The sequence below is a fragment of the Somniosus microcephalus genome, chromosome 23 (assembly GCF_052327205.1).
Source record: "Somniosus microcephalus isolate GS21.2 chromosome 23, FLI_Smic_1.0, whole genome shotgun sequence".
NCBI classification, from domain to species: Eukaryota; Metazoa; Chordata; class Chondrichthyes; order Squaliformes; family Somniosidae; genus Somniosus; species Somniosus microcephalus.
The window spans coordinates 35,779,920-35,793,188 of record NC_141009.1 but is presented as its reverse complement, the minus strand read 5'-3'; the positions used below and the strand labels follow the sequence as shown (position 1 = coordinate 35,793,188).

Here is a 13,269-nt window from a genome sequence, read left to right as displayed (position 1 = left end):
CCGATAGTGTCAGCTGTGGCTCACTGGGTAGCACACTCGCTTGAGTCAGAAGGTTATGGGTTCAAGTCCCATTCCAGGAACTTGAGCACATAAAGCTAGGCTGACACTCCAATGCAGTGCTGAGGGAGTGCTGCGCTGTCGGAGGTGCCATCTTTCGGATGAGACGTTAAACCGAGGCCCCGTCTGCTCTCTCAGGTGGAGGTAAAAGATCCCATGGCACTATTTCGAAGAAGAGCAGTGGAGTTATCCCCAGCGTCCTGGACAATATTTATCCCTCAATCCACGTCACCAAAAACAGATTCTCTGGTCATTATCGCATTGCTGTTTGTGGGACCTTGCTGTGTGCAAATTGGCTGCCGCGTTTCCCAACATTACAACAGTGACTCCACTTCAAAAGTACTTCACTGGCTGTAAAGCGCTTTGAGACATCCGATGGTCATGAAAGGCGCTATATAAATGCAAGTCTTTCTTTCTTTCATCCTCTGGCATTGTTCCCAGGCTTTATAAAACTACCATCATCCTCCTTCTTAAAAAAGCTCCTGCATGACTTATCTGCTTTCTCAAACTCTCACCAATTTCTAGCCTGTTCCTTCTCTATATTACTGCCTGTTCATACTTCTAATCCACCCAAAGCACTAGCGTAACCAATGGCATCCTGTATGACTGTGACGATGGCTCTTTGTTCCTCCTTGACCTTTCGGCTGCCTTTTGACAATTTAAAACAGGTTAACAACCAGAGACAGAAATTTAAAAAGACTTGAGTTATAAACACATGATACAAGAAAAAAGCTCATCCCGGTAAGGATTAACTAAATAAAAAAAATTACAGACCTTGCCCCAGCAGCTTGGATTTATCCATTAACAGCACATCCACATTCTGGTTTTCATTCAGAGCACCCAGTAGGATTGTGCCTTCCTTGTGGAAGAGGAAGAGGAGGGGTATAGTGATATCACTGGTGTTCTCTCCATCACCCGCCATCTGGAATGCAGGGGAGGCATCACTGCTACTACCTTCCACGTTATCTGAAGAATGGAATGCCAAAGAATCAAATAATTGAATAGACAAAATGAACTACTCCGACAAATAAAACACAATTCACCACCATCTAGCTTTTGGAAACATATACAAACACCCTTTCTACACTATTCCCTTTGTGTAATACATTTTATAGCTACTACATGTCCCGAAAGGCATCAAAAAGACAATCTAGCATCATGTGATTCATTCTGAAAGGAAAAGGTACTCAAATCCTCTGGGTTCTGTAAAGTTCTATTCAAGAGAACACACAAAGTTACAGTGAAGTCAAGTCTTCGTTTTATAATAATAATAATAATAATTCAACTTTGTCATTGTACAATGCACAAGTACATGAACAACGAAATGTGATCTTGCAAGCTCCCATGAGTCCAGTACAAATAACATTAACATTAACGTAAATAGCACCGTCCTGGGAGAAGCAAAGCCGCTGCGTCTGTGCGCGCCGCCATTCCATTTCCACCATTCCTCCTGTCCGACAATCTTCAGCCCAACGCCCGGGCCTGCTCACCAGCCGCCCCTCCCGGGGCTCCTTCCGTGACCTTCTCACCAACCGCCCCTCCTCGGGGCTCCTTCCGTGACCTTCTGCACCTGGTCTTCCCTGATGGTCACCCCTCCAGGTACTAACCAGGCCTGGCTCTGCTTAGGCTTCCAAGCCTTGCCAGTGACCCTGTCCCTAGTCCCAGGAACCTACAGCAAGTCTTTCACTTTAAATAAAAAGTAATTAAGCCAACATGTATCTATATTCAAAATAAACAAGAATACTCACCAATAATGACAGCGCCAGTGGCTCCAACCTTTTGCAAATTCCTTGCCTTATTTGCAAACATACAGTCTCCACGTTGTGCGAGGACAATTTTACCACGGACCTCATCTGAGTTAGTTACATCCAAGCAGGCGGTGTACGGGATGGCTTTCGTCAGGCTACCTTTAACCTACAAAAGAACAAAACAGCTACTGAAGTGCCAACTCAGCATTTATGGATACAAAAAGGAAATACTGCAGATGCTGGAAATCTGAAATAAAAACAGAAAATGCTGGAGAAACTCAGGTCAGGCAGCATCTGTGAAGAGAGAAACAGAGTTAATTTTCAGGTCGATGACCTTTCGTCAGAACTGGATAAAAGCAGGAAATGGAACAGATTTTTAAGCAAGTGTAGTGGCTGGGAAATGGGGGAGGGGATGAAGGGATGAAAGAACAAAAGGGAAGGCCTGTGATAGGATAGAAGGCAGGAGAGATTAAGAGGCATTGAGAGATATTCAAGGCAAAAGGCATTACCATCTCCTTCTCTCAATCTCTCTCGCCTTCTATCCTATCACAGGCCTTCCTTTTTGTTCTTTCATCTCCTCCCCCAATTCCCAGCCACTACACTTACTTAAAAATCTGTTCCATTTCCTGCTTTTATCCAGTTCTGACAAAAGGTCATCGACCTGAAACGTTAACTCTGTTTCTCTCTTCACAGATGCTGCCCTGACCTGCTGAGTTTCTCCAGCATTTTTGGATGCCTTGCCAAAGAGGAAGATAAAGTGATTGCAAGGAGCAACGTGACAGAGGATTGTGGCTCTGATCTGCAGGTGATCAGTTCTTAAACTTGGCTGGCCTCTATAGGGAAACACGAACGTCCTTTAGGCACTTTGTCCAAGAAGGAAAGAATAAAAAAGAAATAGGATCGAGAAATACCATGGGGACTCTTACAGTTCCTACTTTTGGAAGTACATCAGTAGATTTCTAGGAGCAAGTAATATACCTGCCTGAGGATGTGTCTCACCCTCAGCAAAACAAAAAAAGCAATTAAGCTGCACACATTAGTTATAAAATGGATGGCCGAAAGAAGTCAGCTCTCAAATCTAATGAAGATATGATTAAACGTTTAAGCTAACAAGGAATGAAACTTACTGTATGCGAAAGTAAGTGAGTTACAGACCACTGAGTGGCCACACTGATGACTCAGCACGTCAGTTTTAGAACCCAATGGTCAATAAAAAATAAAATCACAATTCGGTTCAGACAAATCCAGTTAAGTACCAAGAATAAGATTGTCTGACTGACAGTACAGCTTTATGCTCTGCACAAATTGCACTACAACCCTTTTCTCTCCCTTTTAAAACAAAAAACCCACTAGCTGCGCTTCCAAACACTTATTTTTACATTTATATCGCAAGAACACGCAACTCACCCCGTGTTCCTGTTTAGTGAGATCCATTCCAAAATGAGCCGGACCTGCAGCTAGAACTACTTGTCCCAAAAATGGAGGAGATATGATCTGTACAGCAAATGATGCCATCTCTGCTTTCGTCTGAGCTTGAGCCAGTTCAATGATTTCTGCAATAAATTTTAGGCTGTGCTGACCATTTTGTGAACTTGCAGCCTGAGAAAGACATGCCATACGTCATTAAACCAGACATTTATATTGTATTTTTAAAATAGATGCCTTTTACTGAAGTTTCAGCATCATCCACTCAAGGAAAAATATCAGATAGTAATCAAGTACAAGATGGAAAGTAACGCATAACAAACAGGCAGATCTTTCCTTGCTTCCTAACTGTAGAACATAAAATACAATGAACAGTTAGCAGAAGCTAAAAGGGTTAATAATTACATTACATTTGGGCATATGCAGAGACCACTTGCAGAATCTGACATTAGTTACTGTTGGGGGTTTTCTCTCTGCCCCAAAGCAGACGGAGACGAGTGTGTACTAGTTTCAAGTGACCTTTATTCAAGCACGTGCAGGGAGAGGCTCTCTCGGCCGCAGCTGTGATGAGAGTCTAATTTTTACATTCGCGCAGTTGGCTTATATACAATCTTACATCTCGTTTCCTTCACATCTTCGGGACTTGGCCAATTAATTGTTCAAGTCACGTACACTTAATCACATCTCCACAAAACACATCTTGTTTATCTGATTTGCCCTGTTTCCACATCTGCCATTGTTCTACTCTTTAGCTCTTATCCAATTTACATACACTTAACCACATCTTCACAAATCACATCTTGTTTATCTCATTTATTCTCCTTCCATTCCAAGTATTGACCGCACGTCCTTGATTGGCGGGCCCATTGTTCAATGCATGGCCTCCTCGCTTTCTTTCACTCCCCCAATCATCGTGTAATATGCTTTTTCCAACTGTCAGCAACTGTCTTTGTTCTGCTAGACTTCTCCTTTATTACATCAGCCAGCTAGTCAGTTAAGCTGCTAATCTAACTTTTAACCCCTTCAGTTTCTAACATGCTCCCATCACTCAGAACATTTGAACAGTTACTCAACAGGCAGGCCATTCTCCTTCCCCTCTCTATAGGCTCCATTTCCTCCCTTCATCCATCCAATCCACCTCGACAAATGAGCATGTAAAAGCAGTTGAGAGCATTCTAATTTGCAAAGTGAGGCTATTCTAGCTGCCAGCTCACTCTGGAAGTGATCTATTATCAATTCAGCTTAAGGCCAATTTCAGAGTGCAAGGGAGGTTGGGTTAACCTCACCACAGTTGCATTTCTTGAATATCTGCTGTTGTGGAGAACAACTCCAAATACACATCAGGTGCAGGGGAAACAAATGACATTGATCCAGCGACTGAATCCTCGAGTTGAAATGTTACAATGTCACTGCATTATCTAGGAAACAGGTCACAATCCAAACCTGAAACAGGAGGCACATCTGAACCCTGAGATTTACTCAAATTTGGAATCATATTCATAAATGCACTAAACTCATTAATTCAAGTAGGCAAGACAGGCATCCATAGCTTAATAATGGGTTATATGAGTTTATAAAAATTAATGAATCTAAAATGTATTTATATCAGTTTTTATAGATACTGTTCTGCAACTTAAAAAAGTGAAGTATTTGATAGGCTTTTATTTAGTTATTTTAGAAAAAAATGAAGATTTTGCAAGGAAATGAAAATTCAATTTTACGAGAATAATTACACTAAATATATTTAATTGTGTGGTTCAAGAGTGACTGATGATTTGCACTACAAAATGGTAGAATGTGGGTTATCATGCACAGTTATCTCCCTGAAAATTCAGGATCTCATCTATATTTTGGGTAAAGTACTAGGACACTTTCCCACAGGGAAGAATTGGAAAAAAAGTGTTGAGAGAGGGAAGGAAAAGTGGTTTAAATGGTGAACATTTTCAGTTCCAGCCACTTAAAACAAAACTCTAACTGCAAGTCCCAACTCTTCTTAACCAATCAGCTATTTTAGTGAAGGAAAAATCTGGTGTGCCCTGCCTATTAAACCAAAATAGTACTGTTTATCCAGGTTGTGACATTTACATTAAAAAAAAAATGCATCATCTTAATCCACATGGATTAACATGGCCAGATTGCAGAGAGAAAACGTATTGTAAAAGTGACTAATATACAAATACAGAACAATGTAAAACAGATACTGTATTAACAGCATTATCCTTGCTTTTACAAGGCTGAACCCAGTTAATATTTCTCTCCTTCTCTGTCCAACACCATCCCAGCTACTGACCTGATCAGGTGTATGTGTCAGCTGGATACGCCCATCATTTGTTGACACTACGGTGAACCCCATTTGTTTCAGGATTTCCACATGCTCCATGCCACTAGAAACAAAATCCTTTGCCTGAAGTGAAGGGAGCGCTGTAGGCCAGGAAGGTTCCATACACTTTGCCCTGTAACAGAGTAGAATCATATGTAAGAAAAAAAAACCACACACATTAATTGCATGTATATATTCAGGGGATCTTTTTCAGGACCTATATCATTGAACATAAATCTAAGTAAGCCACCTTGTGATATTTAAAATACTTCCTATTGCTTCGTGCCTTCAGCTGCCTAGGTCCGAAGCTCTGGAATTCCCTCCCTAAATCTCTCCGTCTCTCCACTTCTCTTTCCTTCAAGGCTCTTCTTAAAACCTACCTCATTGACCATTGATTTGGTCATCTACCCTAACATCTCCTTATATGGCTCGGTGTCAAATTTTTATTACATTAAAGGCGCTATATAAATATATAAGCTGTTGTTGTTGAACGTCTGGAAAATATATTTCAAAAAGGTGCCAATACAGCTTGGTGATTAATGTAAGAAGCCAAAATAAGCATAATCACAGGGCCATACATAACAAAGGGACGTTTACAAGTGTTGCTAAGCTGCACAGTTTTAGCTCATTAAACGTCAACAGCACCCCTGCATATACATGTTCCTGAATCTGAGAGTCTGGTCAATCTGTGCTTAAGCTTGCTGTACTTGGGTAAGTGGGTTGCATTCTTACAGGGACAGCGTGTGCATTCCATATGTAACAAATAGAAACTCTACTGCCTTGGCGTTACCAGTAGCTTGGGTTAGGGACTGTTAAACAAGGCTATAATATAGGTTTCCACGTCAGGCAACCAACTGACCAAAAAAAAAGGCAAATACATTTAATATTCATGAGGTGACTATTAGGAATTACAATGAACCAGAGGCCATGGACGCGAGGGTTGCAAGGATACATCTCGGATTAGGGAACAATCCATCTAGTTTTGAGAGAGAGAGAGAGCCCGGATTGCATATGTGATGACTGAAAATTGGACAGTAAAGATGGATTCTTCAACTCCAGTTCTCTTTCTTTAAACAAATGAGCATTCTGGGTGAGCTCAAGAGCTTCCTCAGTTTATACTGCAGATTACAATGGGTCAGGTCTCTCAGTGCATGTAATTGCACACATTTTGGATCCATCAACATTGCATTTTTAAAAAACTGAGATGCACGTATATATCACAGTGCTAAAAGTACAATAATGTCCATTCACACTTGTGTTCCATCCTTTTAAAAATTGTTGGGTTGAAAGAACAGGCAGACAACAACTTCCCCAATCTCCACCAATGCTACTGTGCAATTGGACGCTGGGAGCTTTGGAACAGCAGCCCCAATTCAAGATTTTTTATGGGGAAATCATCAGAACACCTCCCTAGATGACCTAATTAACCGGAAATCTCTGTTAACCAGCAAAATTCAGGAGTAGGTTCAGGTAAGTTTTACTTCATATTAGTGGCCTGTTCCTGGATCTGTGGCCGGGTTCCTACACCTGTTACTAAGCAACAGGGACGCTTGGATCTTGTGGTTGGAGTTCCTGCACCTGTGGAAGCCTGGATTTGTTGCTGTGTACGGAGCTCTCCTACCTTTTGCTATACCTCTCTGTAATCCGGACTTTTTGATAAACCGGCACGATGCCGGTCCCGTTGGTGCCGGATAAAAAAAGTTTCCTGTAAATTTACTTTAATCTTGTTGTCCAAGGCATACTTGACAGATGAGAGATAGCAGTGACCAGCTCTTACAATCAGGTTACTTGGTCATGTGCAACAAGGTCAGAATATTCTTTATGAATGCAAATTTCACAATAATCTCAAACCATAAATGAGGCAGGTATGTTAGGATATAGTTCTCAAAAGCATTACCAGATTGTTTTGCTCTATACGATCTTGTCATTGTGTATCCCAATTCCAAGCACATACTATGGCTCAGAGGGTACAGTGCCATTCTTCTGAAAATGCTGCACTAAAAACTAACTGGGACAGTAACCAAGGGAAAGACTGTTTCCAACAGCCCCCTCCGCCCAATCAATGGGAGGCGTCTATTCGGTTTGATTCTTGCCATAGTGGTGTAGCGATCAATCTAACTGTACAAAGACGAGTGAAACAACCCCTTCCTCCAACCCAGCAAACCTGGAAGTGCAGATGCCAACTTCATAGATATTGTTGCACATGCGGTTTTCTATCTTGTAGGTCAGGGGTGTGCAAAACTATAGCCCACATCCCTTATACAGGGTTAAACATTTTTTTAAAAATTCTGTGAGGATATCATATTAAAAACAACAGAACCTCTTCAATGTTAATTGCTTGAAAGAAGGGTCTCTGAATATTACTGCACAAATGCTTTCAACATGTGTACAAAATTCTTTTCTACGTTATTTCAATAAAGATATTAATGCATTAAAAAAGTGTTTTACTTGTTGGACATCCTGGAGAGATGCATGTTGGACATCTTGGAGAGTTAAGTTTAACAGTCAAACTTCTTTGTATCTTAGAGCAGCAGACTGTCTAATATAAACAGGATGATTTTGAAGTGTCATGAAAGGAATGCATAGCTTGTCTTCTGATATGTAAAGTGCTTGAGCAAAGAAATAAGTGTGAGTAATGACGTCAGTAATGAGTGATTAAAGTGTAACTCTAGGGTAATAAAATATAGGTAGAGGTATTTATGAGCTATAGTGTAGAGGAATAACAGTTGGTAAAGCTTATTCTTCAAAGAGGTTAGTAACTGTTACGTCAAGAAGTCTTGTTTAAGGGAAGTAGCTTTTAAGTAAACAACTACAAGTGTTTAACATGAATAGTCGGTCTTCAAATGATTTGGGAATAGATAGGTCGTGCAGTCTTATCTATGTCATTTATCTTTGATGTAGCCAAAATATGGTGCACAAAGGAGCATGGTCTTCAGCATTTCTTTGGAGAGCTCGAAAGATACAGAAACCAAAAAGCCACTCTATATAGTTATAGGTTGATCATCTGTACTGTGCATCAATAAAGTCTGTTCCGTATGCTACACTATGAAGTGTCTCGTGCTTACTTGAAACGTGTTGTTGTGAACTAGAGGAGGAAGGAGGTTGACTGCGAACACTTGTCAATAACACAAACCATGTGTTTCATATGATTAAATTGCAAAACCTGTAGAAAGAACATACCTTTCTGTGGAGGTCCATTGGCTTGCATCTGGAACTATATCTCTGTAGGTTTCTCTTATTTTCCGTGCATAGGATGGGTTATTTGGAAACAAGGTTTGAGCACTGGGGCACGTATGGGAAAGGATGCCGCCGCCTTTGTTTTCCAATTCCATACTCTGGGTAAAAGGAAAAAAACAGGATAAATTGAATGAAATTGTTTATGTAGAACACTTTATATTGCAAGTTATGGCTACAACATGTGAACAGTGAAATTACATTTGTGCTGAATGGCTGAAAAACTACATGCTTTGAAACAGTCACACCATTTGACCAAATTCATTTCTTGAAACTAAATGGACTAAAAATAACTTTTTTTTTTTTAAAAAGTATCTTTATTCATATATAGAAGCCACACATATGCTGTTCATTCCCATCTATTATTGGAAACATTCTCAGGATTATGCATATTTCAATTTCTCACCAAATGCAAGTAGATGTTTCACCAGACTGACAACATTTCCCCATCCTTTGGTGTACCCGACGCTCTCAAATCAATTTCCCAAGGTTTCCCCAGTTAGATACTCCAAGCTCCACCTCAACACTCTTGTGTTCCTGATGCCCTGAAATGTTTGTTTTACAATAAACATTGAGCTGCTTGTATGGACTATATGAAGATAAATTAGACCATACTTCAAGCAGCTGGTTTCCGATACGGAGGGTTGGTTTTACCCTCTGTAATTCTGTGCACTGTACACACTGATACAGTTTAGTTTGATTCATTTTCCCCATGATTATCACCTCACGTTAAACACCTCTTCACTCTCAATTCCCCTGCCCCACTATACTCTGTGGAGGGGTTAGGAAATAGACACTATCTATGCTGCTCTTCTGCCAAACAATCTGAGGTATGTATGAGTGAAAGAACCATCCCTCCCACCCCAAGCCACCAATTTCTCAGACTTTAAAAGGGACCACTGGAGGCCGCCATCAAAAAGGCAAGTGTAAAAAAAAAAGTACCTGAATATGGAGCCGGGAGGAGCAGGAACATTAAAACTGCAGGCCAGTGCCAGCCATTGCTCGCCCCCCTCTCAATTGTCTCTCCCCCACAGACTCACCTTAGGTCCTCTGACGGCGTCCCAGCCGGCCAATCTAACTGCCTCAGGGGTTGAGAAACATAGGAACATAAGAAATAGGAGCAGGAATAGGCCACTTGGCCCCTTGAGCCTGCTCCGCCATTCAATAAGATCATGGTTGACCTTGGGCTCAAAGCCAATTCCCCGCCCGCTCCCCATAACCCGTCACTCCCTTATCTTGCAAAAATCTGTCTATCTCCACTTTAAAAGTATTTAATGACCCAGCCTCCACAGCTCTCTGGGGCAGAGAATTCCACAGATTTACGACCCTCAGAAGAAATTCCTCATCTCAGTTCTAAAAACCCTTTATTCTAAAACTGTGCCCCCACGTTCTAGATTTCCCCACAAGGGGAAACATCCTCTCTGCATCTACCTTGTCGAGCCCCAGAGGGTTGTAACTGGCACCTGAAGCTTGCTGGTGCTAAACTAATGAGGCCGGTGGAAAAATCTGCAGTGGCCCTGCTGCCAGCCTCATTAGGAGTGTGCAGCGATCCAATTCAGATCGGGCAGGATCCAACTTACAGGCCAAAGTCGGAACAATTTCAATAAGTACCGAGGTACAAGAACATACGACATGTAGATGGTTTAATACAGTGCTAAAAAAGGCAATGACACCATGACGACCTACCGTTATATTCTTACTGCACGTTCGACAGACCGTGGCTAATGCAAGAGGCAGTAAATGAGCCTCGGTGGTAAAAACATAATCATCAATGTTAAAGGGCAGCTCACTCTTTTCAGCAAACAGCAAGTAGAGGTACTTGAACATTTCAGCCAGAAAGAATGAATCCATCCTGAAAAAATAAAAACAATTGGCTAATCGAATATACAGAACAGTATTTCATACATTCCCGTAGCTTTAATGCCAGCTATTCAAAATTTCCATGTAAAAAAAAAACATACAATACTAGATTTCAGATTGTTGATGGCAAATTATTCACTGCTTCAAAGTACACCAACATTCCATTGGTGTAGCTGAGAGAATAATCTCATTCAGTTTGGGACAAGCATGTCCAGACTGAATACAATCGCAGAGTTTATTACTTTACCTGCCTAACAGATGCATTCAGTTTGCCGAGAATTAAGTCCAGTTAGAGATTTGCATCACCTGTTCACGCCAGGCAAATGCCAATGTCAAACTTTACCATGCACATCTGCGTGTTATGGGGGGGGGGGGGGGGGGGGGGCAAGACATGGAAGTTTTGATCAGAAGGAAATTACTCTATTTCTATTTGAAAGAATCTTGGTTAAACAATGGAAAATAAAGAAAAGCTCTGAAGCCTGTGCAACTTCATCCATATTCACTTTGTTCAATTGTATTTGGTTTGTTCTACTGAGATATTGAGAACCAGGCTCAACAAGAATCTGCAAAAAAGCAGCAAATATTTACTGTTGATGGTCAAGATTTTATGGCTGTTTATATTAGTTGATTTGAAAAAAAACCCGAAGAACTTAAGGTGAACAAACGGGGCCTAAAAGAGAATGCCTATTTTTCTCTCAATTAATGGCCCCAAAAAGTCATTGTAACATGTAACTAAAACATGCATTTTTTGAGAATATGCTTTCTATTCCAAGACATTTATTATGGAGGAAAACAGATATTTACCCCATTTTTATTAAAAAAGAGGAATTCACCCTTGGATTTGTGCTATACAATGTATATTCCCTCCCCCCCACGGCCCTGTATAAATTGAGTCAAGGGATAAGCTATCTCTACATATGAACAGGAGTAGGCTGTTTAGCCCCTCGAGTCTGTTCCACCATTCAATGAGATCATGGCCATTAAAATTAATGTTCTACCTTCAAAGGTTGTTCCATCAAGATTAATTTTCCATACTTCATTTGTTTCAAGAGTACATGATGGCACTTTTCTACTAGCGACTTTTATTTAATTTAAAGTGGACTAAAAATCAATCTCATCCTTTGAACTGCCATGCACTGTAACAGGGTCAGTTAGTCAGACTATTCTGACCCCAAAAAGCAAATGACTCATGGTGAATTTTTGCACTAAATGTTACAAGTTATACTGCACTCCTGGTGCCAATGTACCTGTCCTCATGATTGCCAGTTCGAACATCTTGCACAGCAGCAAATCCACAAGGCACTCGTGCATGCTGGTTCAAACTGTCCACAACAGATTTACCAACGTGTAAATAATAAGGGTCTTTGGTGGCCTGATTACAATACAAAAACACAAAACAGATTAGATGCATTGATAGGAAGGGTAGCTGGGAAACTGCATTTTATACCTTAAAGACTGGAGGAAAACAATTCTGCTTAAACAACTTCTAATACCACCACTGGAACAAATAAATGATAATTATTGGTTAGGAAAAATGTGCAATGTTAAATAAAGAGAAATGTTAGTGAGAAGTCGTGTTACCAATGGCCACATCATCAAATTTTCTGATTATTAGCTGGTAAATCTTACACCTAGTAAAGAAAGACATGAGATGTACAAGGTGGTCATGTTGGTATGGCGGTATTCTCTGCTTTACAGGCTGTCTGCAGACAGGAGTGAAAATATGAAAGATTTAAAAATAGCAAGGGAGAAATGAAGAGTAACAGCTATTAGAGATTTTAGGCAAAAGGAACTGAGTGTAAATGGTACCAGATAATAAATCTGACAGGATACAGAATTTCTGCTTTTTTGGCCACAGAATGTTTTGGCTACTTTTAAATTCTACACCAGGAATTTGTGGTATATGGGGCTTACTAACCTTATAAAGGAAATAAGTGCTCTCAATGAATTCTGGTCGCAAAGGATGTTGAGCCCAGTGGACTGCAAACTCTGTAGTAAAAGCCTATGAAAATATAAAGAAGTTAAACATATTTAAATCATAAGCTACACCACTGGGAAGCAAAATAAAATCTTATACGTGAGTGAGCTCTACCTCCACCAATTCTCTTAACTGCTTTGGAGATGTGCTACCAGACTGACTGCCTAATATTAAGTCATGAATGAGCCAGAATTTGCTGCAATTTATCAGGAAGAATGAAGTCACTGTTTCCAACCCCTGCAAAAACTATGCATCCTTGCTGCCAACTTCACCCTACTTCCTGGATGCATATGCAGATTGTATGTAATCTTGGTTGTCCGACTGACTCAGAGTTGGGCTTGAAGACCCAAATCCTATCCATCACCAAGACGGCTTACTTCCACCTTCACAATATTGGCCATCCAAGACTGCTCCACCTCCACAAATGCCAAAACCATTATCCAGCCTTGTCCACCTCTACAATCGATTCCTCCAATGTTCTCTATGCCAACTTCCCACCTGCCACCCTACATAAACTCCCAAGTCATCCAAAACACCACTGTCCACATCTTGTCCTGCATTAAGCCCTGATCAACCATCATCCATGTCATCGCTGACTTACCATGACTTCCTGTCTCCCAACGCGTCAAATTTAAAATCCTTGTCCT

General features: G+C 40.7%; 1 protein-coding gene across 1 annotated transcript in view; it reads right to left on the bottom strand.

Annotated features, from left to right (window-relative positions):
• Window positions 1-13,269, bottom strand: part of LOC147101815 (ER degradation-enhancing alpha-mannosidase-like protein 3) — a 49,698-nt gene that overhangs the window by 8,101 nt on the left and 28,328 nt on the right. The window contains exons 12-19 of the mRNA XM_085965777.1: window positions 12,563-12,646; window positions 11,892-12,016; window positions 10,471-10,636; window positions 8,731-8,885; window positions 5,521-5,683; window positions 3,213-3,404; window positions 1,806-1,971; window positions 832-1,023 (exon numbers count right to left, since the gene is read on the bottom strand). Coding sequence (XP_085821903.1) covers window positions 832-1,023; window positions 1,806-1,971; window positions 3,213-3,404; window positions 5,521-5,683; window positions 8,731-8,885; window positions 10,471-10,636; window positions 11,892-12,016; window positions 12,563-12,646 — 1,243 coding nt within the window. The remainder of the gene's footprint in view (window positions 1-831; window positions 1,024-1,805; window positions 1,972-3,212; window positions 3,405-5,520; window positions 5,684-8,730; window positions 8,886-10,470; window positions 10,637-11,891; window positions 12,017-12,562; window positions 12,647-13,269) is intronic.